This window comes from Phoxinus phoxinus, assembly GCF_949152265.1.
Source record: "Phoxinus phoxinus genome assembly, chromosome: 10".
Taxonomy (NCBI): Eukaryota; Metazoa; Chordata; class Actinopteri; order Cypriniformes; family Leuciscidae; genus Phoxinus; species Phoxinus phoxinus.
The window spans coordinates 29,876,092-29,901,749 of NC_136885.1; the positions used below are offsets into that span (position 1 = coordinate 29,876,092).

General features: G+C 37.7%; 2 protein-coding genes across 11 annotated transcripts in view; one reads left to right on the forward strand and one right to left on the reverse strand.

Moving 5' to 3' along the window:
* The first annotated feature begins 225 nt into the window (after positions 1-225).
* Positions 226-10,563, forward strand: dpy19l1l (dpy-19-like 1, like (H. sapiens)). Its single transcript, XM_079625177.1, has 22 exons — positions 226-619; positions 1,071-1,095; positions 1,172-1,259; positions 2,399-2,536; positions 2,630-2,750; positions 3,136-3,229; positions 3,364-3,421; positions 3,525-3,616; positions 3,908-4,007; positions 4,671-4,748; positions 4,841-4,927; positions 6,225-6,284; positions 6,382-6,462; positions 6,580-6,681; positions 6,777-6,848; positions 7,070-7,140; positions 7,297-7,321; positions 7,462-7,581; positions 7,708-7,882; positions 7,984-8,083; positions 8,198-8,323; positions 9,399-10,563. The coding sequence occupies exons 1-22, from the start codon at positions 412-414 to the stop codon at positions 9,568-9,570; spliced, it is 2,193 nt and encodes a 730-aa protein (XP_079481303.1). The 5' UTR covers positions 226-411; the 3' UTR covers positions 9,571-10,563.
* A 640-nt stretch (positions 10,564-11,203) lies between these two features.
* Positions 11,204-25,658, reverse strand: part of slc4a7 (solute carrier family 4 member 7) — a 40,946-nt gene continuing 26,491 nt past the window's right edge. For 6 of the 10 annotated variants that reach the window (XM_079625185.1, XM_079625179.1, XM_079625180.1 and 3 more), the window contains 14 exons: positions 25,235-25,409; positions 24,925-25,058; positions 23,925-24,170; positions 23,714-23,819; positions 23,087-23,248; positions 22,893-23,006; positions 21,760-21,921; positions 21,433-21,684; positions 20,664-20,732; positions 20,376-20,549; positions 18,464-18,595; positions 18,224-18,315; positions 15,027-15,134; positions 11,204-13,128 (listed from right to left, as the gene is read on the reverse strand). In XM_079625185.1, the coding sequence (XP_079481311.1) occupies positions 13,047-13,128; positions 15,027-15,134; positions 18,224-18,315; positions 18,464-18,595; positions 20,376-20,549; positions 20,664-20,732; positions 21,433-21,684; positions 21,760-21,921; positions 22,893-23,006; positions 23,087-23,248; positions 23,714-23,819; positions 23,925-24,170; positions 24,925-25,058; positions 25,235-25,409 (2,008 nt within the window). In that variant the 3' untranslated portion in view covers positions 11,204-13,046. Of the gene's footprint in view, positions 13,129-15,026; positions 15,135-17,998; positions 18,051-18,223; positions 18,316-18,463; positions 18,596-20,375; positions 20,550-20,663; positions 20,733-21,432; positions 21,685-21,759; positions 21,922-22,892; positions 23,007-23,086; positions 23,249-23,713; positions 23,820-23,924; positions 24,171-24,924; positions 25,059-25,234; positions 25,410-25,658 lie in introns of all 10 variants that reach the window. The other 4 variants (XM_079625186.1, XM_079625182.1, XM_079625187.1 and 1 more) reach the window with 3 other exon arrangements.

The following is a 25,658-nucleotide window of genomic DNA, read 5'->3' on the forward strand; positions in this document are numbered from 1 at the left end:
ATGTTATGATTGAGGACTCTTGCACAAGAATGAAAACCCCTCCCCTAGGCTACGTAATTTAAAGGCTATGTTATATAGCAGTATATATGTATTTTATGTGTCTTCGTGATGGTTACCGATTGGTTTTTACCATAGACAATATGGGTTTTACGCTGGTTGCCGAGATTCTTCACCATCATCATGGCTACCCGCAGGTTATTTAATCGCGTTGCCATGGTAAGTGACGCTGACAGATGAGCGCTGCGTCCAGACGGGGGCGATGCCCGCTTCATTCAACAGATCACTGAAGTCCCAGAGCTCTCAAACTGTGCAGAGACACAGATGTAAGGCGTTTGGAAGAGTGAAACAACTGATTTTTATTGCGTATCTACGCTCCTGTTGTTCCGCTACTACAGACAGAAATATGAAAACATGGTAGCTAAAACGAGAAAACCAAATACCAAGGACCAGAGCAGCGAGAAGGACAGGAGTCAGTCCGTCTCGGCGAAAAGCAGGCGTGGGAAAGATGGGAAAGGCTCGGCTTACCAGAGTAAAAACGGACTTTTTGCGGGGTTCATTAGAAACAAATTGGGGTTGAGCCCATCTGCTTTTGCAAGAGGAATAACTGTGCTGGTTCTCGGTAAGGCTTTGTTTCTTAGCCGCTAGGTAGCTAACGGTTTTTCAGATTAGCATCTAGCATGTTCTCATGATCAAGCAGCTCGCCTGGTAAACAACAAAGTTGGATAGAGCTTTTATTCGCAAACAACACTAAATTACCAGTTTAAAATCTGGGTTATTTGTGAATGTTCACATGTTAACTGTAAGTTACTTGGCAACCAATCAAATTTAATTTCACTTCAGTTATTAGCCAATGATGACCACACATGTAACTTACTTACAATTCCTAAGATTTGTTCATGACAACCATAGATATTCAAATAATTGATCAGACTCGTTAATCTGTATTAAACTAGGACATTTTCTACACGTCATCTACTAGAGACTAGAGTTTGGTCTCCAATGAATGTGGCCACGTAGCGGTCTGTCTGACCTGGGCAAAGTCGCCTAACCTGATATATTTCTTTCCACAGCTGTTATTGCGGGATTTTTACACTGGTAAGTGTAAAACTTTTAAAACTGATAATAATGTGCCTCTTAAGACTAAATAAATAAATTGTCCTGTATTTCTCAGGTATCATCTCTCACATCTATTTGAAAATGACAGACACTTTTCACACATGTCGTCCTTGGAAAAGGAGATGGCTTTTCGAACGGAGATGGTTATTACTTCTTTGTTAAATTCACATATGTGTGTGTTTTATATTCACTGGTTTGACAATGAATCTGAAACACCTGGCAGACCACAATGATTTATTAGTATGGGCTAGGGTTACAGCATCAATTCATTTTGGAAATGACAGATAAAAATCCTGTTGCCAGAGGGATTTTGAGCCATTCCTCTTCCAGAACAGCGGCCAGGCCACAGTGATGCTGGTGGAGGAAAACATTTTCTGACTTGCTCCTCCAAAGTAGCTCAAAAATATTTAGATCTGGTGACTGTGACATTAAAACTTCAATATCATGTTCATCAAACCATTCTGTCACAAGTCTTGCTGTGTGTATTGGTGCATTATCATGCTGATGCACGGCACCCGCTTCAGGGTACAATATTTGAACCGTTAGGTGCACACGGTCCGCTAGAATGGTTCAGTAGTCCTTGGCAGTGACGTGCCCGTTAAGCTCAGTAGAGAATGCCATGATATTGCAGCCCAAAGCATCACACACTGATCCACCGCCGTGCTTCAATCTGGGCAGCAACAGTCAGAGTGTTAAGCCTATTTGGGGCTCCTCCACACCGTAACTCCCATGGACTCAACAGAGAACAATATGTTTCACATTGTCCATAGCCCAAGATTTGCACTGTTGACACCATTGAACCCGATATTTGGCATTGGCACGAGTGATCAAAGGTTTGGCAATAGCAGCCTGATCATGAATATTGACTCCAGACAAACCCTTTTCATAGAAACAGGAGTCGAGTTGCGCGTTTAATTCTGCGGTGAGCTGGGCAGCTGTGGTTTTATGTTTTTAGGATACAGTCTGGGTTAGTACCTGGATGTCTCTTTCAGACAACTTCCTCTTGCGTCAACAGTAGTTACTCCTGTTGGATGTGGTCCGTCCTTCATGGAGGTATGCTGACATTACCCTGGAAACCATAGCTCTCGATACACCACAAAGACTTGCTGTCCCGGTCACAGTTGAGCCACAGAGACATGGACCAATGTGTAATATCAGTAAAGGTTGGCCACCAGGCTTCGCATATATAGGCATAAAAAACCCAACGCTATATTGGCCAGTGTTTCAGTTTCATTGTTCAACCTCAGTGTGTGTGTGTACCTTACACTTTTCACCTTTATAGGGACTGTATTACTCATATTTCAAGACCATCATTGATGCTACTTCCTTCATGGATGGTCTTTACATGATCATGAATGACCGGCTCACTGAATACCCTCTGGTGATAAACACTCTGAAGAGGTTCAACTTATACCCTGAGGTACGATGATTGCCATCTTCTGAATGTCAATGAAATGTCTTCATGCCACAGTTTTTGCTTGAGCTTTGAAATGAACTTTCTCTTGCACTGCAGGTGGTCTTGGCCAGCTGGTACAGAGCATTCACCAGCACAATGGATTTCTTTGGGTCCCCTACCAAGATGTGTTGGACCATCAACAGAGGGGAGGGTCTGGATCCAGTGGAGAGTTGTGAAGGTATTTGAGAAACCTTGTTTGACCCAAACATAAATATTTGAGCTTTTGAAATAGAGTACATTGTAAAAAAAACACTACGAAATGGGATAACTTCGTTTATTATTACAATCACCTTCTAATTTGTCTTACTGTCCTTGAACAGTTTCCTTGTTTGTAGTTACAATTAAAATGCACGATTTAGAAATGTCTTAAGCCTATTTTTGCACTTGCTAATTTTATGCAACTTTTACTTCTGCTAACCCACTCGTCACAAAGATGTTTTTTTTAAAGTGTTTTTGGATGTGCAAGAGAAAGTGAAGGCAGAAGGTGCCAATTTATTGAATGTGTGACTGACTGTGTTCTTCATTTTCCAGATATTTTACTTACTTGAGTGGCTTTTCCACAGGTCTGGGAGACCCTGCATACTTCTATGTCACCTTTGTGTTCCTGTTAAATGGGGCGATGATGAGTCTGTTCTTTATTTATGGAACATATCTAAGGTAATAGAGCCTAGATGACCCAGATTAAACGCCTCCGTCAGAGGAGAGTCATTCAATCGATACAGAAGAAAGTGGATCTTTGAGAAGTTCAACTAAATCAAAACATGCACTTTTTATTTCGGCTGTTCTTATAGTGGCAGTCGACTGGGTGGCACTGTTACAGTTCTGTGTTTCTTCTTTAACCATGGAGAGGTAAAGCTGATGTTTTCTTAAGCATGTGTGGATAGTGTTTTATTTCACTATGGTCTCCTTGTATTTAGAGATTTCTTTTCTGTTTTGAACCCTTGAATCCCAGAGTACTCGGGTCATGTGGACGCCACCTCTGAGAGAGAGCTTCTCTTACCCCTTCCTGGTTCTGCAGATGCTTCTGCTCACATGCATTCTCCGGTAACTTGCTTTCTTCCCATGTATTCCTTCTTCATATTAAATCTTTCATGCTCACGTTCACTCTTTATATTTGTACTTTGAGATGGCTTAAGATCTTTTAGATTTTATATAGTCACATTTTAAGCAATCTTTGTGTGTTTTTCCTCTAACCCATCTACTTTTACTTAAATCCCATGTAATTTAATGCTGCGTTTGTGTTATGTATTTTATTTATCATTATAAGTACAGCTGTGAATTATTCTATACAATTAAGATCTATTCTTAATGTTTTTTTTGTTTGTTTTTTGGAAGGACAAGGAACCCAAGCAAGCATACCATGATGGCTCTGGGAATCTCCAATGTTTTCTTCATGCTGCCGTGGCAGTTTGCTCAATTTGTCTTACTTACCCAGGTAAGTGATCGAAGAAATCACTAGATCGTAAGCATGCTAAACTAAATGCTTAGTGTCTAAATGTTGATATTTGAAGGGAGTACAGGCAAGCAGCCAAATGTAACATTTAGTTTCTGCAACCTTTCATCCTTGAATGTCCCGCTGAAATTGAATACAATTACATCTGACTTTTACACTAGATAAAATTGTTCTTGAAATAATAGACATACACTACCTTTCAAAGGTGTAGAGTTGGTATGATTTTTTATGTTTTTAGTTTGATCAAACATAGTAAAAACACCAATATTGCAAACTGTTTTCTATTTAAATGTTTTAAAATGTAATTTGTTCCTCTGATGGCAAAGCTTTTTAGCAACTTTATAAATGGTTTTACATTTGATCAATTTTATGAATTCTTGCTGAATAAAAGTATTAATGTATTTCTTTTGAAAGAAATACCTTCCTTATCCCAACTTTTTGAACAGGAGTGTATGTTTCCTAAAAGAAATGTATACAGTTCACTTCCAGAGTCTAATTCGTAATCATATTTTTGCCTGAAGAAAACTGACTGTAGTAGATAAGTCTAACATGATTGCATGCCTCAGAAATATCGCTTTATGATAAAAAAAATTTGCAGCAAGATAGCAAAGAATGCTATGACAAAAACGTTTGTGTGTTTCACAGGTTGCATCCCTTTTTGCTTCATATATCCTGGGATATCTGAGTCCGACGAAAATGCAGTCCATCTTAGTGACACACATGGTAATGTACAGTCATCTAGACTTAATTGATGGAGACACAAAATTGCTCATGTTGTCTTTCTGATTCACTGATGAACTGACTGCTCCTCACAGATCTCCTTGGCCGTCTGTTTTCTGCTAATGTTCGGGAACTCGATGCTGCTGACGTCCTTCTACGCCTCTTCACTGGTTTCTATCTGGGTGAGTTGGACAGTGTGAGGTCTCATTACTGTATTCACATATCCATTTGCTACTTGATCTGGATAGATGGTTTCTAAGGACACCCGCAGCTGATGTGATTGTGAAATGATTGCTGATATGAATGTTGTCTTCCAGAGAATATGTTAGGCAAATAGTGCCATAGCCTGACTGAATGAATATCCATGATTAAAGGGATAGTTCACCCAAAAATGAAAATTCTGTCATTTACTCACCCTCATGTCGTTTCAAACCCACAAGACTTTCGTTCATTTTCGGGAACACAAAGATCTTTTTTATGAAATCTGAGAGATTTCTGTCCCTCCATTGACAGCTACACAACTACCACTTTGAGGCTTTAAAATGTTCATAGATCGTAAAACTAATCCATATAAATTTTAGTGGTTTAGTCCAAATTTTCTGAAAAAGACACAATCGCTTAATATGATGAACGAATTGAATTTAGGCTTTTATTCACATAATATTCATTCAATTAATTCACATTCACTGTGGTAAACTGAAGCTCAAGCATGTTCACATGTACGAGAACCAATGAGGTTCATTCTCGTGTTACGCAGCACGTTTGAGCTTCCTCAAGAACCAATGAGGTTCATTCTCGTGTTACGCAGCACGTTTGAGCTTCAGCAAGAACCAATGAGGTTCATTCTCATGTTACGCAGTACGTTTGAGCTTCAGCAAGAACCAATGAGGTTCATTCTCGTGTTACACAGCACATTTGAGCTTCCTCAAGAACCAATGAGGTTTGTTCTCGCACGCCAAGAAGCTAAGGTTGAGCTTCTTTTTATGTTCACTGATCAATGTTTATATGTGAAAATTTATATGTAAATAAAAGCCTAAATTCAATCTGTTCATTATATTAAGCGATTGTGTCTCTCTTAAATTTTTTTTTTTTTACTAAACCACTCAATTCATATGTATTAGTTTTATGATCTTTTTATGAACTTTTTTTAAGTGACACAGTCTCTTTTTACTTAAAAAAAAAAAAATATATATATATAACTCGACCGTTTAAATTATATTAAGCCTTAAAGTTCTGCATAATTAAGGGCGTGGCCACTTGAGTGACAGGTGGATTGCACTACTAGCCATTTGCCTGCTGTCTATTAGCCATCACATCACTCAGCTAATTCCAGCCGTTGACTTTGGCATCTGTGCCCACTTTAGACTTAAAAAATGCTCTTCAGAAACCTACGGGTGCCGTCACGGACACTACGTCCATATTTTTTTACAGTCTATGGAAGAAACTTCAGCTTTACTGGTTGGTCTTCTTTCGTTTCAGGGGGTTATTGCACTGAGGGACCGTTTGATTGGTACGTTCAAACCTGGAATCTTCACATGGGTAAGAGCACGTCCAGTGAATGCTGATGCATCAATAAAAATGTGCCCGACTAACAAAAAAATTGACTAACCAAAAACAATTGTGTTGCTTTTGTTAGGTCATGCAGTGTCTTGCATGGGTGGTCTCCACTGTCATCCTGAAATTTATGCTTTCTGTGATCTTTGGGGCATCAGATGATGTGAGTCAAATGAGAGCAGTGCTGTGAACCATATGCTGTTTTCTCTTGCTGTGAACATCAGTTAGCTTTAGCCTGAGGGGTTCTTTAAACAGTTCTTTATTTTATTTTTCTTAATAGGCCCACATCAGCAGTCTTATCAAATCCAAGTTCACAAGCTACAAAGACTTTGACACGATGATGTACACGTGTGCAGCTGAGTTTGACTTCATTGAAGCAGAGGTGGGTGACGTGATCAGGACGATCGATTTTCTTGCCATCAGTCAGTAGTTACACCTTAAAGCTTTTTTTCACAAGCTCATTTCATGTGTTTTCAGACTCTCATCCGGTACATCAAAACCATGCTGCTTCCAGTTAACGTGCTGATAGTGGGTTTTATTGCTGGAAGGGTGAGTTGTTTTCTCTTAGATAATGGATGGCTTCTCTCTCCTAAGTTTTGTTATGTGCATTATCTTTTTGCCCCAATATCCTTCTAAGTTTACAGTTTTCTGTCAGTTTATCTGTTAGTTTATCTGTTAGTTTAGAGTTTAGCCTTTTATAGAGGGGAACCAAGTTATTCACGTACTAATACTCCCTTCATATGCTTCCTCATTTTGCTTCCTGAGGACAGACTGTGCAGGATGTTGTCATTTTCCTCAAAAATGAGAAGGCAGAAAAGTCAGAGGATGATGAAACAGAGCAGTAAGTATTCTATGTTATGTATTCTATGCATTCTACAGTACTTTATTAGCATGACTGTTTTGGACATAAATGGGGGACATAAATAAAAAATCATTAATTTCTTTCAAACATTTATGTTTTACATTGGACTTTGCCCTTCAATATTTTTTCCTGCAGGGCCCAGGTGTTGTCGAAAGGAGTGGTAAGAGCTTCTTCTTTCTTTTCTTTTTTTTAACCAAAATGATATGCAAAACATATGTGCAATAATATATAGTGACTCATGGAGTAGTTGATATCCAGAGGCTGTTTCTCTGTTCATGATTGTGTCCATTGTTTATTTAGCTGGTGTACCACAGTCTGCAGCTGGTGGCGTTTGCAGTGCTGGCTGTGCTCATCATGAGACTGAAGCTCTTCCTCACTCCTCACATGTGCATCATGTCCTGTTTAATCTGCTCCAGACAGGTGACCCGACCATTCACACTCCAAAATATTCCGAATGCAACCAAGCTGATTTGGGCAAAAGCTTTTAAATCTAAGATGCGGTTGGACTCACTAATGTTTTTGGTTTCTTTGGCTCTTCACCTGCAGCTGTTTGGCTGGGTAGGAGAGAAGTTTAAACTTCAGATGACAGTTGTGGGAATATTGTCCATCATGGCAGTTCAAGGATTTGCCAACCTGCAGAATCAATGGGGCATCATAGGAGAATTCAGTAACTTCCCTCAAGAAGAGCTCCTGGAGTGGATCAAGGACAACACAAGCCCGAGTGAGAAACTCCTGTCTTTTGGATTCACTTTTAACTGCAAAATGAAACTACTCATTTAATGACCAATTTCTGACTCCTGCATCCATGCAATATTCCTGTAGATGCTGTGTTTGCTGGTGCTATGCCAACCATGGCGAGTGTGAAACTGTCCACAGGCAGAGCCATAGTGAATCACCCACACTATGAAGATGCAGGATTGAGGTAGACATGATTTAACATACATTTTGTCTCTCTATTTAAGTACTTGTACTTGTCCTATTAATATATTCTTATGATATTGTTCTGTCTGTTTGATTTCATCTTGTCATTATTCAGAGAAAGAACAAAGATGGTGTACGCCATGTACAGCCGAAAGCCAGCTGAGGAAGTAAAGCAAAACTTATTAAAGCTGCAGGTGGACTATTTCATCTTAGAGGACTCATGGTGCACCAGACGCTCCAAGTAATACATTGAAATTACTACCACTGAGTTTGATCATTTCTTATGGAAGCTTGTTTCTACGGAGCCTCACACATGTAGGAAAAAATACACATATATAGCGTGGCCACAAATTAAGTATTCATTCTTTCTTCTTTTATTAATTCATTTATTCTCTTGGTTTAGACAAACAAGAGAACAAATTACAACATGGCAATGATTTAAGTTTAATCAAAACGAGGGAACTAATTAAGTTGTGGAAAGTAATTATTATAAATTTTTGTTCGCATGTAATGTGTGGGGCTCCGTTTAATTTACATCACAATTAACTTTTTTCCCTGTCGGAAAAACGAAGTCGGAAGTCGCAACTCGGAAAAACGAAGTCGGAAGTCGCAACTCGGAAAAACGAAGTCGGAAGTCGCAACTCGGAAAAACGAAGTCGGAAGTCGCAACTCGGAAAAACGAAGTCGGAAGTCGCAACTCGGAAAAACGAAGTCGGAAGTCGCAACTCGGAAAAACGAAGTCGGAAGTCGCAACTCGGAAAAACGAAGTCGGAAGTCGCAACTCGGAAAAACGAAGTCGGAAGTCGCAACTCGGAAAAACGAAGTCGGAAGTCGCAACTCGGAAAAACGAAGTCGGAAGTCGCAACTCGGAAAAACGAAGTCGGAAGTCGCAACTCGGAAAAACGAAGTCGGAAGTCGCAACTCGGAAAAACGAAGTCGGAAGTCGCAACTCGGAAAAACGAAGTCGGAAGTCGCAACTCGGAAAAACGAAGTCGGAAGTCGCAACTCGGAAAAACGAAGTCGGAAGTCGCAACTCGGAAAAACGAAGTCGGAAGTCGCAACTCGGAAAAACGAAGTCGGAAGTCGCAACTCGGAAAAACGAAGTCGGAAGTCGCAACTCGGAAAAACGAAGTCGGAAGTCGCAACTCGGAAAAACGAAGTCGGAAGTCGCAACTCGGACTTGTTTCTGTGTCAAAATTGTGATCTATAAACTTGCATTTGTGAGAAATGATCTTTACCCTTTTTTTTTTTTTTAATGGCAGAAACAAGCTTTCATAATTTCTTGAATCTCACACGTGTTTTTTCTTCCTCTCCAGGCCCGGCTGCAGCATGCCTGAGATCTGGGATGTGGAGGACAGCCAAAATGCAGGAAAAGTGCCACTTTGCACTCTCATGTCGAGGGATTCTCGTCCTCACTTCTCCACCGTCTTTCACAACAACATTTACAAAGTCCTTCGAGTTCCCAAACCAGTGAGAGATATGAGATAACAGCAGATGTCCCTCAGCGTTACGGTTTTGTGTCTTTGATACGCGTGTACATACACAGCAATGATTATTTTTGTAAAAGTCAGATCTGTTTTTATTGAGACCTGCTTCAGCCATTTTGGTGTCTGTCATGTTTTGATCAACTGTGTGAAACGTTTAAAGCGTGTTGAATCAGGTTCACCGCCGAGAGTCATCAGTATTGAATCTGCCCGTAAGCATCTGCTCTCGTGCTTGTTGAGATGTATGTATTTTGTCTGGATGATTGTGATATTTGCCATCATGCTGCTGCTGCTGCTTGCATATGGTCCAGAATATCGTTTCACATAACCTAAATCATTTCACTTTTTATTTGAGTTACTCCATTTAGGATTTTTGACCTGTGAAGTTTCGTAAAACCCTTTTTGTGGAAAGTTTTCAAATTTACATATATATTTTACAAAAAAGATAGTTTAAAGGAGGATTATGATAATCTATAGTGTTATTTTTTTTAAGTCTACCAACTTGGTTTTATTTGTCATCTGTTGTAAATAAAATGCTTGTTACTCTTTTTGTTACTCTTAGTGTGTAAAAATCACAGTCAGTGTTATATTAGAAAAGTTATCTTCTGAAATAGTATTTTTGTCTCATGGTTTAAAAATGTTTCACGCTCAGTTGTATTTTCATTTGGATCATGTGTCATTTTCTCGTTCTGTACTGAGGTTTGTTGTGCTCATCTCAAACAATTGTCAGGAAATGGCAACAGTTTTTTATCTCAATTGTCTTCTCTGATGTCATGAATAATAATAGTCCTTTAAAATCAAGTGGATCGGGACTGTAATCACTGCCATGGAGTTATTAAAGGTAGCATATTTTCTGTTGTAATTCAAGTGTCCTTTACATTTCATTTGACATGCATGTGAACTGTTAAAGAATTCATGTTCTCGAGTTTTTTAATCTAATGTGAGGTACTGAACATTTTGTATTTCACTAATTAAATGTTTTGTTATTTTAATCATTCATTGGGTCTTTGTTGTTTGTGTAAATATTAAGTGTGTGTTTTAATCAACTGGATTGGACAATGTGGCCAGTTCATTGAAGTGGTGAAGCAGTCCACAGTTCTTTTTGTTCGTAAATTTCGATCAAGTGCAGACATATATTTGACAAAGTCTTACATTTTATTAAACTTATATCAAAAGGGGTCTTTAAAGCTACACTATATTTAACTTAAAATAAAACGACATATTTCTTGTGGAAGATCATTGTTTGGGCTCTGCTCTAATCTGCACATATGAATATGGTTCGAGGCATCTGTGAACATGGATACAGGACATACATATTTGTTTATATACCGGTATATATAATTAAACGAAGATTCATATGAGGGTTCTCGTTCGTTGTGAGTGAACAACTTTTGGCTTCATGCTACCCAGAACCGGAACTACTTTTCTCCGTGTATGGATATGATGTGATGAACCGGCAAAAGAGGTATGAATGCAAAATCATTATAGTTTTATGAAATTATAAAATAGTTTGAAAGATGAAAGTGTTTTTTTTTCACCCCCATTTGAATAACTTTTTATTTTAATTAAAAAAGTTACATAATGTAAGAGTATCATTAAGACTATTCATGGAAATATTGCGAGAATGAACACACATGGTAGATTAAAGACAACAGAAACAGTTATTGCTTTAATAAACAACTTCAACATTACAAAAGACAACTCTCTCCCGTTGTTTGTATATTGTACAAATGCAATGTATCTTGATTTGGCCAGTTCACAAGGGAAACATCTGTCTGAACCCAGCAGAATTCTGAAATAGTGCATGTGCAGACAGACGCTCAGCAATACTTGTTCAGAGTCCTACTGTGAAGCTTATACAGGAAGATACTAATGATCAAATATAGCAAGAGTCTTGCTGCAAGAGTAAAAGTGTACAACCTACTGATTTAAAAAAAAAAAAATCATAGAGAGCCTTCACATATAGTAGTCAGAGGTATTTCATTTTCATTGTGGGATTTATGAAGTGCTGTGTAGGCATGAGGACAGTAAGATAGTTCACTACTGCAAGTAAACTACTCATTTCAAATACTCAAACTACACTTGGCAACTTGAAAGAATACATAAAAACAACATAAATGACAATTGCTCTGTTGGAGTATCATAAATATTGCAAAAAAGGGTTTTCAACATGTGTAGCTTTAAAAAAAAAAAAAAAAAAGTGTGAAAAAATAGAGTTGGGGGCAGGGGCTGCACTTTGTTTGTCCTGTGTTTAAATTAAAAGACATTTCTCATCAAATAAAAAGCATAAAGGAGGACACGTGATCTTGAAGCGCTGAGGAGATGCAGTAGTGTGGGGAAAGAGTGCAAAAGAGAGGTTTCCTGAGACTGCTCTAGATTAAATAAGTTGTTGTGGTGATGGCAAGCCTATCTAAAGTGCACATTTACACAGCTAACAGAAGAGGAAAGAAACGCCAGGCCAACAACACTGCAGCAATCCTTCTGCCCCGTCGCCTCCGCATACTTGACCATTAAATGACCGTTAATAAATTAGTTGATTAACACATTGTACAAATCAAAAGTACTAACAATGCAAAATTCTATTTCATAACACTAAAAAAAGAAACTATGTAAACATGAAAAAAATGGGGGCAAAACTGATATTACTTAGCTCTATAACACAATCTAGAACAATTTACATCGCTCTAGTTTTAATCGTCCTGACCTGCTGTGACTAATCGTGCGTTTATTCTCGTTCTGTGCGATCGGCTGTTCCGGTTTAATATAGTATGTGTACATAAATCATCAAGCATTCTGTCAGACCGTCAGTGGGAATGAAATTTTTACAATTAAAGTACAATAATAATAATTTATTTGCATTCTGGTTTATTATGTCCTTCATTTGACATTTTAAAGTGTTCGCTTTGCACATTTTTTTTTTCTTCCAAAAAACAGTTTGGAAGGTCAGTCATGCAGCTGAATGTCACTACCTTTGGTCTCAAATTCTCAATGAGACATTTTCTCACATGTGCATTTGTTTCTTTTAAAAAGCAGCACTCTGCAACAAACAGCATTTTGATGTACTGAAAAGAAAATCACCTTAAAGCGATGACTTGAAAACCGCGGTACCGTGAAAAACAGGATTTTTGCGTGTAAAACTAATTCTAAAAGACTTTGTCTTTACATCTATCTTGAGAAAAATAAAATAATAAAATAAAATCAAAATCAAAATCAAATATGAAACCTAAGAGGCCTGGGTTCTTCATAACATACCCTATGTCTTGAAAATTGGTGCTTTATTCATATTAAAAACAAATTGTACAAAATAAAAAAGGGCTTAAAAATAGAAACTTAGATAAATATACCTGGAACTCATTTCTCAGCCCACTATCGGGCACGTCTAACTTTGGCTTGGCTTAGGCAGGTTTGTAGGGCTCACAGAACAGAGCAACACTGTTGCACTCTGGGAAGGGCCCTGCAGGGTGTCCACAGTGAGCTCTCTCATATTGACGTCTCTGCATCCACACATCTGTCCCCCTGCTCGTCTTCCATGTTGATCTTAATGCTAGCCGTCTTCTCTTCGCTGTAACACAAAGAGAAAAGATGAAGGGAAAATTTGCAATAAAAGTCGCCACAATTTTCATAAATGTTGTCACACCACCATACTAGCAACATACAGTATCACAACAGATGAAGCACAACATGTATGTCACTCATCAGAAATGTGCAAAAGCATATCCAGCACACAAACGTTTCACAGGCATACTTTTTAAACAATAGATAAAGGCCTGGTCACGAGAAAACAAATGCGTCTAATCGAAACATAAAAGTCTTAAGTTGTGTGTGTGTGAATGAAAATATGAATATATATATATATATATATATATATTATGTGTGTGTGTATATGTCGAAATAAATTATATTTGTATTCAAATAAATGTATAATTTAAAGGGACAGTTCACTTTAAAATTGAAATTCTGTCATCATTTACTCACCCTCAAGTTGTTTCAAACCTGTATTACCGTAATTTATTTCTTCTGTTGAACACAAAGAAAGATATTTTGAAGAATGTCGGTAACCAAACAGTAGACAGTACCCATTGACTTCCATAGTATTTTTTTTTTCCTACTATGGAAGTCAATGGGTACTGTCTACTGTTTGGTTACTGACATTCTTCAAAATATCTTCCTTTGTGTTCAGCAGAAGAAATAAATTAATACAGGTTTGAAACAACTTGAGGGTGAGTAAATGATGACAGAATTTTAATTTTAAAGTGAACTATCCCTTTAACAACATTTCTTTATTTAAAAAAATATATAAAAATAAGGCTTGACAACTAATAAGGCTTAACTTTTATAAATGTATAAAAAAAAATACTTTAATAAAACATAAATATTCATTTTAACTCGCAACTCGGAAAAACGAAGTCTGAAGTGGCAACTCGGAAAAACGAAGTTGCAAGTGGCAACTCGGAAAAACGAAGTCGGAAGTGGCAACTCGGAAAAACGAAGTCGGAAGTGGCAACTCGGAAAAACGAAGTCGGAAGTGGCAACTCGGAAAAACGAAGTCGGAAGTGGCAACTCGGAAAAACGAAGTCGGAAGTGGCAACTCGGAAAAACGAAGTCGGAAGTGGCAACTCGGAAAAACGAAGTCGGAAGTGGCAACTCGGAAAAACAAAGTCGGAAGTGGCAACTCGGAAAAACGAAGTCGGAAGTGGCAACTCGGAAAAACGAAGTCGGAAGTGGCAACTCGGAAAAACGAAGTCGGAAGTGGCAACTCGGAAAAACAAAGTCGGAAGTGGCAACTCGGAAAAACAAAGTCGGAAGTGGCAACTCGGAAAAACAAAGTCGGAAGTGGCAACTCGGAAAAACGAAGTCGGAAGTGGCAACTCGGAAAAACGAAGTCGAAAGTGGCAACTCGGAAAAACGAAGTCGGAAGTGGCAACTCGGAAAAACGAAGTCGGAAGTGGCAACTCGGAAAAACGAAGTCGAAAGTGGCAACTCGGAAAAACAAAGTCGGAAGTCGCAACTTGGAAAAACAAAATTGGAAGTCGCAACTCAGACTTGTTTCTCTGTCAAAATTGTGATCTATAAACTCGCATTTGTGAGGAAAATTATCGTTACCTTTTTTTTCATTGCAGAAACAAGCTTCCATCATTTCTTGTATCTCACACGTGTTAATCACGTGTTAATTCATAAATAAACGTTGTTCTTTTTACAAATGAGGCAAAAAAAAAATGTTTTATTCCTTAACAAAAAATACTTTCAATTATTATTTATAAACCCATGATTACCTAAGTATTTGCACTGAATCAAATGCAATGATATACATTAAAATGAAAAATTGGACGAACAGGCCTTTACTGTTTAAAAAGTGTACAGGTCTACAGCTTTTACATCTATACAAGGAAACAGGCTGTGCATTGAAGCAATGAGAGGAAGCAGAGTATTGGGATGAGGTCAGAGGTTAGGAATGGCTACCTGACACTATGTTTCAATACTTTGGCACTGTCAGAGCTCATGGCAACAGCTCTCCACACAGCAGTTTTGGCCATCTCATCAGATATGTTAACCACAGAGGGGTCAATGCTGCGGAGAAGACACATCAGAGCACTTAGGGCTGGTCGGCCACACTTCGTCACACTCTTATCTCTTACGGTTCACCAGCACTGTGCTTGATGGCCATTTGATTAATAAAGCATGAAACAAAACATCAGATGTACAAAAAACCCTTCATGTCATTTCAGAGGTGAGCATTTAATGATGTTCATAAGTAGGGGTGCACAGAACTGGTGCGCATGCGTGGTGAAAATAAACGATGCGTAGCAGAAACCGTGGAGGGAAGCACTTTTGAGTACCAACATTTTTAGGGTTTACTTAATGAAGTAGGACATTTCTCCATATCTGGCGATCATGATGATAACAAGCGTGTTCATTAATTATTAGTGATGTCAAAATTAACGCATATTCTTTTTTCAGTTTAACAAAAATATTTTACACAATTAACGCAGTATCCGTTTTTTGTTATCCTTTGGCTAGCATTACAATATGATCATGCTCTAATTTAAGCAAATGCTTTAAAACCATTCACGCGTGATAAGACACAAAAGAGAACAGTGTGTAACTACTGGTATACGCGTCTGTGAATCTCCTGTCTGTGTGACACACACTCGTGCCGCTTCAGACAGCGCCTGAACAGACAAAAACACACACAATTATGCCAAAATGCCCATTTTGTCGAGTATCCTCGCAAGCACAGTTAAATTATTAAATGTACGTTAAGTGTTGTGAAAAAATATGATGTGCAGATCCAGTTATGTGCACCCCTGTTCATATGCAATATGTCATGTTAGAAATCAAAGTATGTTTTTATTAAGTCATCTCCACCAGCAGAATTACAAAGAATTGCTAGAAACTAAAAATTAGCAATAGACAGGCCTGTATATTGCATCTAGGTCAGATAACTATGAAAAGGACACTAGGCAGATCTGAGACTAAATGGACAACCTTCCCAAACTACTACTTAAAAAAAAAACACTTTCAAAGTTTTTGGGACTTTCAAAGCAAAATCACATTCACAGGGCAACCTAAAATGCAACTAGTGGTTTAATACCAATCTACACTACCATTAAAAAATGTTTTGTCAGTAAGTTTTTATAAGAAATAAGTATCTTATTCTCACCAAGTCTACATTTATTTATCAAAAACAGAAAACCGTTATTTTAACTTGTAATATTTCACAAAATTACTGTTTTACTATTTGAATATATCATTTGGATGGACAAGCTGAATTTTCAACATCATTACTCAGAAATCATTCTAATAAGCTGATTTGCTGCTCAAGAAACATTTCTTATTATTATCAATGTTGGAAACGGTTTCCACAAAAATATTAAGCAGCACAACTATGATACATTTTAGGATTCTTTGATGAACAAAAACTCAAAAGAACAGCATTTATTGGAAATGGTAGCGCCAGTTATAGGCTGCGTCCAACATCTTAAAATTCTGCTTTCAGAGGATGCATTCCAAGGTATGAAGGCTTCAAAGCACAATCCAATGTTAGCTTCACTTCCTGTCTCCTGAGATACCTTTTGAAGGCAGCATAGATGTATCCTTCACTGCCTTTGATATCCCACAATCCTATTAACCGCTACGCTGCCTCAGAAGTCAGTCCGAAATGAAATCAGTTTCAACAAGTCAGCTGCTAAGTTTTCAGACATAGCCATAATGTTACAAAAGATTCGTCACTTTTGATACTATTGAAAAATATATTAATTATTATTATTTTATTTTATTTTTATCTTACTGAACCCAAACGTTTGAATGGTAGTGTACAGTATGTCTAAATTGTGTATAATCATCATGGAGGAAAGCTCTGGTTTGAGCACAAATTGAATATAATTGTAATAATGATTAATCATAAAATATTTTACCACGTAATTGCAAAATTGGCCAGTCAGTATCAAGAAATCTAGAGAGCCATGTGTATAACTTGACTTCCACTGTCATTTGAATGTTAAATGGAAGTCTCTGCTCTAATTGTAATGCCTCTAACAATAATGTAAATAGAGTTAACCCATCCGACATGGAGTACAATGCTCTTGAACCCTGTTAGTGAAGTCTGACCACTGTTTGACATTGACCAATGCACTTGTTAGTCAATGAGCCTGTCAGTGGCCTGCCTAATTTGTTTAGATATTATTAAGCACTGGTTTACACATGGGATGTTGATTACTGAGCATTCAAGGTAAATCATAAGCAACAATCATCATCTGAAGCTGTTCTGCATTGTTAAAGGATGAGTTGAATGAGGTGCATCTTCAGTTTCCCACCACTGTTAACCAATGCAAAGCTGTCAGAAGAAGATTTAGACTCGTAACCATGCACTCACACGGTGATGTGCAAAATACTCGATGTTAATCATCACATATATGTGATTAACACAGTGAGCTGGGGCAAATTCCCATCGGAAGGAGAGCCTTTGAAGTGGGGACTTTGCAGGGAACAGGGCACTTCTCTTCTTTGGGCGCTGCATGTAGTGACATTTACCTAACGTATCTACTATTAAACATTTCTTACATATGAAACTTATCTTAACTTAAAATTGACAAAAAATGTGTGTAATATATCACATACAAAACAGCTTGAATTACTCTGTTTATACAGGTCAACGTATAAAATTTAATCTCCCAAATCTAGTTTCAAAATGAATCATGAGGATTCGTCACCCTGGGTCACATGACCATACTTCCTTTAGGTGACCTTCGCATGTTCCCTTCGCTAACAGACTTGTGGAAGGGCCCAAGGGTTTGTAACACCCCTTCCAATGGCGTCCCGTTCCCAAAGTGCCTTTCAATGGTGCAAAAACGCCGATTGGAATTCGCCCCAGTAAAGAGGGAGTATGCAGGAACCAGAACACAAACAGGCCTGCGTATAGGCAAAAGACCAACCACTCCGCTCGTGTGTTCCTCATATGAGGTGCCGGAGGCTACACTGTCAGATCTGTCTCAAAAGAAACAGGTCAAAACTTACTGAATGATGGCCAACACAGATTGCTTAAAAGAAACCCACACAAAGAAATGCCTTATGAGAAAAAAATACTTATACGGTAATGCTGCAGTATAAAAGAGAGCCCGTGAAATTTTTAAGTATGTGACTTATGAACCGTCACCAACCTGACTTTAAGGGCCTTCACAGGGATTCCCAGGTGACCACTAGCACCAAAGGGGATCTCTATTCTTCCTGCCTCCAGCATGCGCTGTGCTTCCTGGACAGACACATTTAGACAAGAAAGGTGCTTAGTAAAAAATACTAAATACCTGCTTATCATCAGGAGAAGTAAAACAAAGCATCACATTGATGTTAAATGCATATGAAGAGGTACAGGAGATCTTTAAAATTTACAGATCAAATACCTCTTTTGCCTTTTTCTTTTTGTCATCTTCCTTTTTCTTCTTGCTTTCTGGCATTAGGTCATCCAACCAGCTAAGCTCCCTCTTCGTAAAGCAGAAATCTAGAAGCTTCCGCACAAATACCAGAGCAAGAACCTACAGAAGATAAATACAAGAACTGACTACAAAAAAAATAAAAATGCAACAATGGATGATGAGCAGTGCAATCTGAATGAAAAAAAATAAAAGAATAATAATAATATAAAAATGCAATCTACGAGCATGCAGAGACAGAATCCAATTTTGTGCTGCTTTTTGAGGAAATTCTGCAAAAAACTTGGTTAAACTGAGTACACTGTGTACTTTACCCTGTAGCCGAGAGCAATAGCGTATTACATTTGCTTTCATTTTTAATAAACATTTAAATTCAGAAAGCTATGCAAGTAATATGCAATAATGAAGTTATGCTGCATTTATTTATGTCACTTTGAAAGTGCTGTGTTCGTGCGCCTTTATCACATCGCAAAAAAAAGAAGAAGAGACATTTAAATCAACAATATCTGATTATATACTACAGAATTTTACTGGATTACACTTGAAATCCCATTTCTCGACCCAAAAAGTACATATTTTTCTCAACTTCTAATCCTTATTAACAGGGCTTGACGTTTCACTCAGATTGGGATGAAGAAAAAAAAACTGCGATATAGCCTGATTATTAAACTTCAAAAGAGACGATGATTTAATGAAATAACACAGAATGGCAAAGTGTTACTCCGCAGAACCGCAGCCGATACCCCCGTAACCCCATAAACAAAGCAGGCGCTGGTTTCTGCTTCTGAACAGTATTTAAATGTTTCAAACAGACATTACATTTGTTGTATTCGCTATGATGTTCATCACTGCATCAAATACTTGAGGACTTAATAGGCTATTTATTTTCAAACTTAAAACATTTTTACATTTTAACCTGGACTAAAACATGGCCTGGATATTGATTGAAAATGTTCTTATTCTTTATTAGTGTTCGGTGACACTTATACAGGTTCCATTAAAGGTGCTCTAAGCGATCTCGCCCGTTTTTTAGGCCAAAACATTTTTTTTTACATACCGCAAACATCTCCTCACTATCCGCTAGCTGCCTGTCCCCTGAACACACTGTAAAAAAACACGGTCTCTGCAGAGAGCCCAAGCTCCACAAACAGCAACAAAAACAAACTGGGGAATAAACAGAGCGACCCGCACCACGAAACATAACAAACTGTTCCAGCCAATAACCGACAAGAATGATGTGGGGTGGGGTTTGGGGGGTTATTGCGTGGATGAGGAGGAGGGAGGGTCTAGCTAGCCTCCGTTTTGTTTGATAATAATTCAAACATCAACAAGAGGTTACGCCAACCGAGATCGCTTAGAGCACCTTTAATTAACATCAATTAATAAATGCTTTAGACGTATTTTTTATTGTTAATCTAAGTTAATTTACTAATACATTATTAAAATCAAAAGTTGTATCTGTTAATATGTATGGACCTGAGCTAAGATGAACAAAGTACATTTGTATTTTTATTAACAGAGTAATAACTACTGTAACAAATGTAGCTATTGTTCAGTGTTAATGTTAATACATTAACTAAAGGGACGTGTGGTGGATTTTTAATAGATTATTGTAAAATGTTACCTATTGTTCTTTATTTTCCTTGTATCACTTTATTACGGTTTTACTTGAAAAAAATGCATTGCACCCATAAAGTTTTTTAATGCACTCCGACATTTTTTTAATTTTGTGTGGCAAAGCATGATCCAATCAAATCTGAGATGCATTTGGAATTAAAGTGTAAATGCCTTTTGTGTATTTGAGCTTTTTTAGCCAAATTGCATGTTAATGCCAGGTGTAAACTGTAAAGGTACCTATGAGTAGGTGAGATGTTATATTTACCATCATAGGGAAGACCACCGCGGCAGCAGTCGCTTTGATGACCCACAGCAGCACAAGGCAGGTGAGCTGAACTATTGTGAATATGTGAACCTTCCACAGCGGCACGTATCTCAGGTAGATCAGGTCAGGCTGGTGCTTTGCAGGCATCCCAAACAGCTTAATACGGTCAAAGAACTGCAGTGCAATGAACACAAACAACATGACCACAAATTCATCATAGTCTTAGATTGAGCTGCCTTTATGAAAAAGACCATCAATCCTGTATTGTGAATATGAAAGTGCACTAACCTGTATGCCTTTGAGTGAGGACACACCCATGTAGAGGAACACTCCATACAACACAGGCATTGGTATAAACTAGAAAGAAATTAGAAAAAAAGGGGGGGGGAAATACCATTAACCCTGTAAAGCCTGACATAAATATTAGTCAGAATTTGTGTTTAAATTAAAGTTTAAACAAAATATTAAAATATGTGCAAATACCGTATGTTTTTATAAAGTATCATATTTGATACATCAGGTTTTTAAGGCTCACATAGTATGATATAGGAGAATGTGGAAAATAACACCTCAATTTTATTTAGAGGCCCAAACTGTGCAAAAAATAAGCAATTTGTTGCAGTTGCATATAAATATATTTATATGGCCAAAAAAGTAAGATGAAATTCTGAAAGCTTATAATGCAAATCATTGAGATCTTTAATAGTATACTGTAGCAGACAACTAGCATAAAACTTATGATTTTTCCAAAAAGTGATGTATAGATAATCAATTAAACCTAAATTGCTTCAGTTCAGCAAGTGTTTATCTTGAAATGTTAAGTATTTTAAAATTATAATATACATGTTATTTTGAATTATACTAAAAGGACTTTTACTTGCTAAAAAAGTATAAGTTATCAATCAGACGAGTATGTAGTAGATTGTGTACAACAGGTTTTTCAGAAAAGTTTTGATCATGTTGATCATTTAGAGGCCTTAGATTTTTGTGCATCAAATGATACAGTAGACTTGCATACATTTTATACAAAAAATTCTGCACTATAAACTAAGCGTACCTTTAGAATAGATGTCATAAAGACAGAGAGACCCATAAGCACAAAGATCATGAGCCCGGTAACCCTCTGCTCACGGATACCCAGGAACTTGGGCTGCTCTCCCGGGGCCGAACACTCCGACTCCACCTTCAGGCTGTTGACGTGAGAGATGGAGAGGACAGTGGCAGCGACGAACCAGGGCAAGCCCATCACAGAACACACGCCGAGCATCACAGCCACCACCAAAAGGTCAAGATGATACCCACAGCCTTTCTGCAGCAGAACAGAAACCATGAGCACCAGCACCGCTGCAGTGCTCTGATAGGCTGGATTAGGTGTGTAACTGACCTTGAGCTTGTGTTCTTTACGGTTTATGATGACAGCGGTGATCTGCTGATCCATGAAGATGAGGATGGTGCACAGGAGGGCAGGGATGGCTGCTGCGATCAACGTCCATGAGGGGTTATCACCCAGTGGTGAGATCAGCCAGCCCCGACTCTTAGAGGTGGGCTACGGGACAGAAGGAAAATGATAAACATAAAATGTGATTTATTAGGGATGCACAATTGTTGTGCCATTTCGGTTATCAGCCTACATTAGAAACGGTTTTATTTATTGGTATCGGTCGATGTTGGATATTTTAGTGTACATGCTCCTTTCTCATATTTTTACATGTAGATCACCGTGATTTAATGCTCAAATGGTAAATTTTTAAAAGCACTAACAATTTAATAACAGTTAAATCTTTTTCACATATCTAAATGAATATCTGTTTTTCATACAGTACATCATGTTGTGATACCTAAATTCACTTGTAACATTTAAAATGATTGATTTTAGTTTTAAGTGCATTTATTTTTTATTATTATATTGGTGCTCAAGAAACTTTTTTTATCAACGTTGAAAACTGATTAACAGCTGGTTAATATTTTTTGAGGAAATCCTGAAAAAAAAAACTGGATTCTTTGATGAATAGAAAGTTCAAAAGAACAGTATTAATCATGATAACTCTCATAATAGTAAGTATTAGCATGTTACTGAATATGGCAATGCTAATGTATTTGGTCTTGGCAGGCTCTATAGAAAAACAGGACAAGAGAGGTTAAATCAATAGTCAAAGCCCGGCATGATAACAGACAACAGAAACAGCTGGGGTGGTTTTAGAGTCAACTACACCCTGCTAAGTGTGTTTTCTGTTTGTTTTGGGCTGCTTACAACAAATTTGACCATTCAGATGATGATACACTCATTGCAACTCTTTTTGGAGATATAAAGCTGCATGAGTAACTTCTCTGAGAAATATTGATTCCAACTTTTCTTAGTAAAATAAACATGGAGCAAATTTGGGGGAGTGGAAACAAAGGTCAAAAGTCCAAAAGCCCTAAAACCAGCCAAACATGTTTTCTTGCATTGAGTTTAATGACTCATCCGATCAAGATGAAAAAATTAAATAAATAAATAGAAAATACCATTCATAGTACCTCAAATCTATCTGGGACATGTAGTTTAGGAGAGGGGATGCCCACCAAGTAATCAACCAAGGCCATAATCATGATGGTTAGAAAAATTGCAAAGTCACTGATGGAAGAGCGGACCTGTAGAGGATGGAAACTAAACGTTAGAGTAAATGACACTGTATCAGCACATGGTCAGGTGGAGGAATGACTCTACTAACCTTAGTGGGGAAATACCGCTTGGTCTTGAACTGCTTGAGGAAGGATGACAGGAAGAAAGTGGTGAAGAAGAGAATGACTGACCAGAACAATACATCAGGGATGTACGGGCCATTATGTCCACAAGCAAGACCCACAAACTCGCCACGGAGTACCTTGCAATCCTTTAAAGAGAGGGACAAAATGACAATTACAACAAATAATAATTAAAGATGGTATTTATTCAGATATGGATACAAATGCAATGTAAATTAAGGGTTGTCGAAAAAGATTAAAATCTTTTAAAAATGCATTTTTTTTATTATTAAAGGAAATATTAATGCATGTAGTGTTTCCTTTGTAGGTGATATTTTAAATATGTCAAGCTTCGATTATCAATTATTTCTATTGAACAAAAAAAGAAAATTATTTTACTTTTATTAAAGATTTTATTGAAGAAATAAATATGCTGTTAAGAAGTAGTTTTGTCATCATTTACTAATAAACGAAAATCTGGCAACTGGACACCTATTCTGATGTCTTTTGAAATTGGACAGAAAACAATGAAAAAAAAGTAAATGTGAAAATGCCGTAAATAGTATTTCATGTTAAGACACTTCAACTGTAGTCTGAAAAAATTAAATGCTTACTTTCACATTAAGCTCACTCCAGTTAATGGTCTCGGGAGTAAACCCTGACTGATTCCAGGCTTGTACCATCTCCTCTGTGGTATTGGCTGGAGGTGAACACTGACATCTGAGGGAAAAATATAAAACAATTAGAATTAAGGGGCCAAGTTTATTTTTAATCTAGCCTCTGAATATATGGTCTATTTATACACCAAGTTAAATACTTTCTTACGTGTAAAATGTGAGGTTGTCCAAATTGTCATGCATGTTGATAGGGTACATGTCCCCGAGTTGGAAGAGTTTCTCCAAGGCCTCATAGATAAAAATGATGCAGATGAGAGCAGCGAAGGCTTCCTCTGTGAATCTTGTTATATAGCAAACCAGAGAGCTGGCGTCAGTGGCAACCAGCACAAGGCACAAGAAGGCCGTCCACAGGCCAATGCTAGTGCGCAGAGGGAGGTAGGACAGATTGTAGTCACTGTAGAGACAAACAGACATGTTATATGTTGCTCTTTATAAAGGCATCTGCTAAATGAAGAAATATATGAATAATCCAGACAGTAGAAGATATTTATAATCAGCAATGTGTTTTTCTTAACTTCACTATAGAACCAAGCCAAGCAAATTACGCATATTTAAACACTTCAAACTGTAGGATTAAAATGAGGCTATGTTGAACTTAAATGTGTTTTGTATCTTTTGTATCTCAGAGCGCTGAGCCAACTCTTTTCTGCACCAGTAGATGGCGCCACGGTATGTATGGTTTAAAAATCAGCCTATCCTAAGAGAAAATAATCTCTGACATCTGAACAGACTGAGTAGTATTTACTATTAACTGAAACTTTTTTAATTGGTAGTTGATTAAATGTCAAGCAATAACTGCACTGTGACATGTCACAAGCCAATCATTTGGACAAACGGTTAGTGCTGTTATTTCATATAAACATCTGAGTGCTGAAATTTCATTAAATCATGAGTTTGTCAGCGATATAAACTGAATTGATTCATTAAGTAAACCGTTTTAACTGAATTAATGTAAGACTGCAATAAGAATCTATATCTTACAAACAAACAAAAATAAATACTGTACATAAACATACATGTATAAACATTCACTAATTGCAAATTATAAAATTTGAGAATAATGCCTGAGGCACAGAATAAGGAGAAACGAGTGACACTATAAGGAGCGAATAAGGAGTGACACTCTATTGAAAGTGGGTCTCTCTCACCTGCAGAACTTAAAAAGAATTTTCTCAAAAACTAGAACTGGCCCAGTGCTGCCCAGGATAGTGAGAGGCTGACCAGAAAACAGAGAGAAGGCCACACCGGTCAGTGAAGCTCCAAACAGAGACTCAATGGCACTCTAAAACAAACGCAGACAAAAGGATTGTCATCAAACTGTGGGAGAGTTTCAAGCAAAGAAAACAGCATTCTGTGGAAGTAGAAATTAAATTTTTAAGGCACAGGAAAGGGCTACTCCTGAGCTTTAATCCTCCATTGATCTTTCCAGGCAGAGCCAAGTCTACAAGTCTGACTCACTATGTTGTTTTTGGTGGCTTCCCCCAGAAGGCCTCCGAAGGTGATGACGGGGGACATGCAGGCGCAATAGAGGAAAAGGATGGAAGCTAAACACTGCAGGCTGATAGCGTCCTTAACGTCTCTCCAGTAAAACGGAGCTTTCCGCCTCACATCCAGCACCAGACCCCCGAATACCCTGTGACAATTGAACAAAAAATTCAACCAGATCATATATACAAATGCAGTGAGTAAAATAAATAATTTGAATAATAATGGTTGTTGTTGTTATTGATAAGTATAAAATAGAAAATAAGCATCACTGTTGGTAATGACAGTGGAGTTAACTATGCAAAGTCACTACATTAAAGGAAATAAATTTAGGAAATGCATTTGAAAATAGTATTTCTCATTTTGCTCTTATGGCTGTTTGGGTGTGCTGTATTTT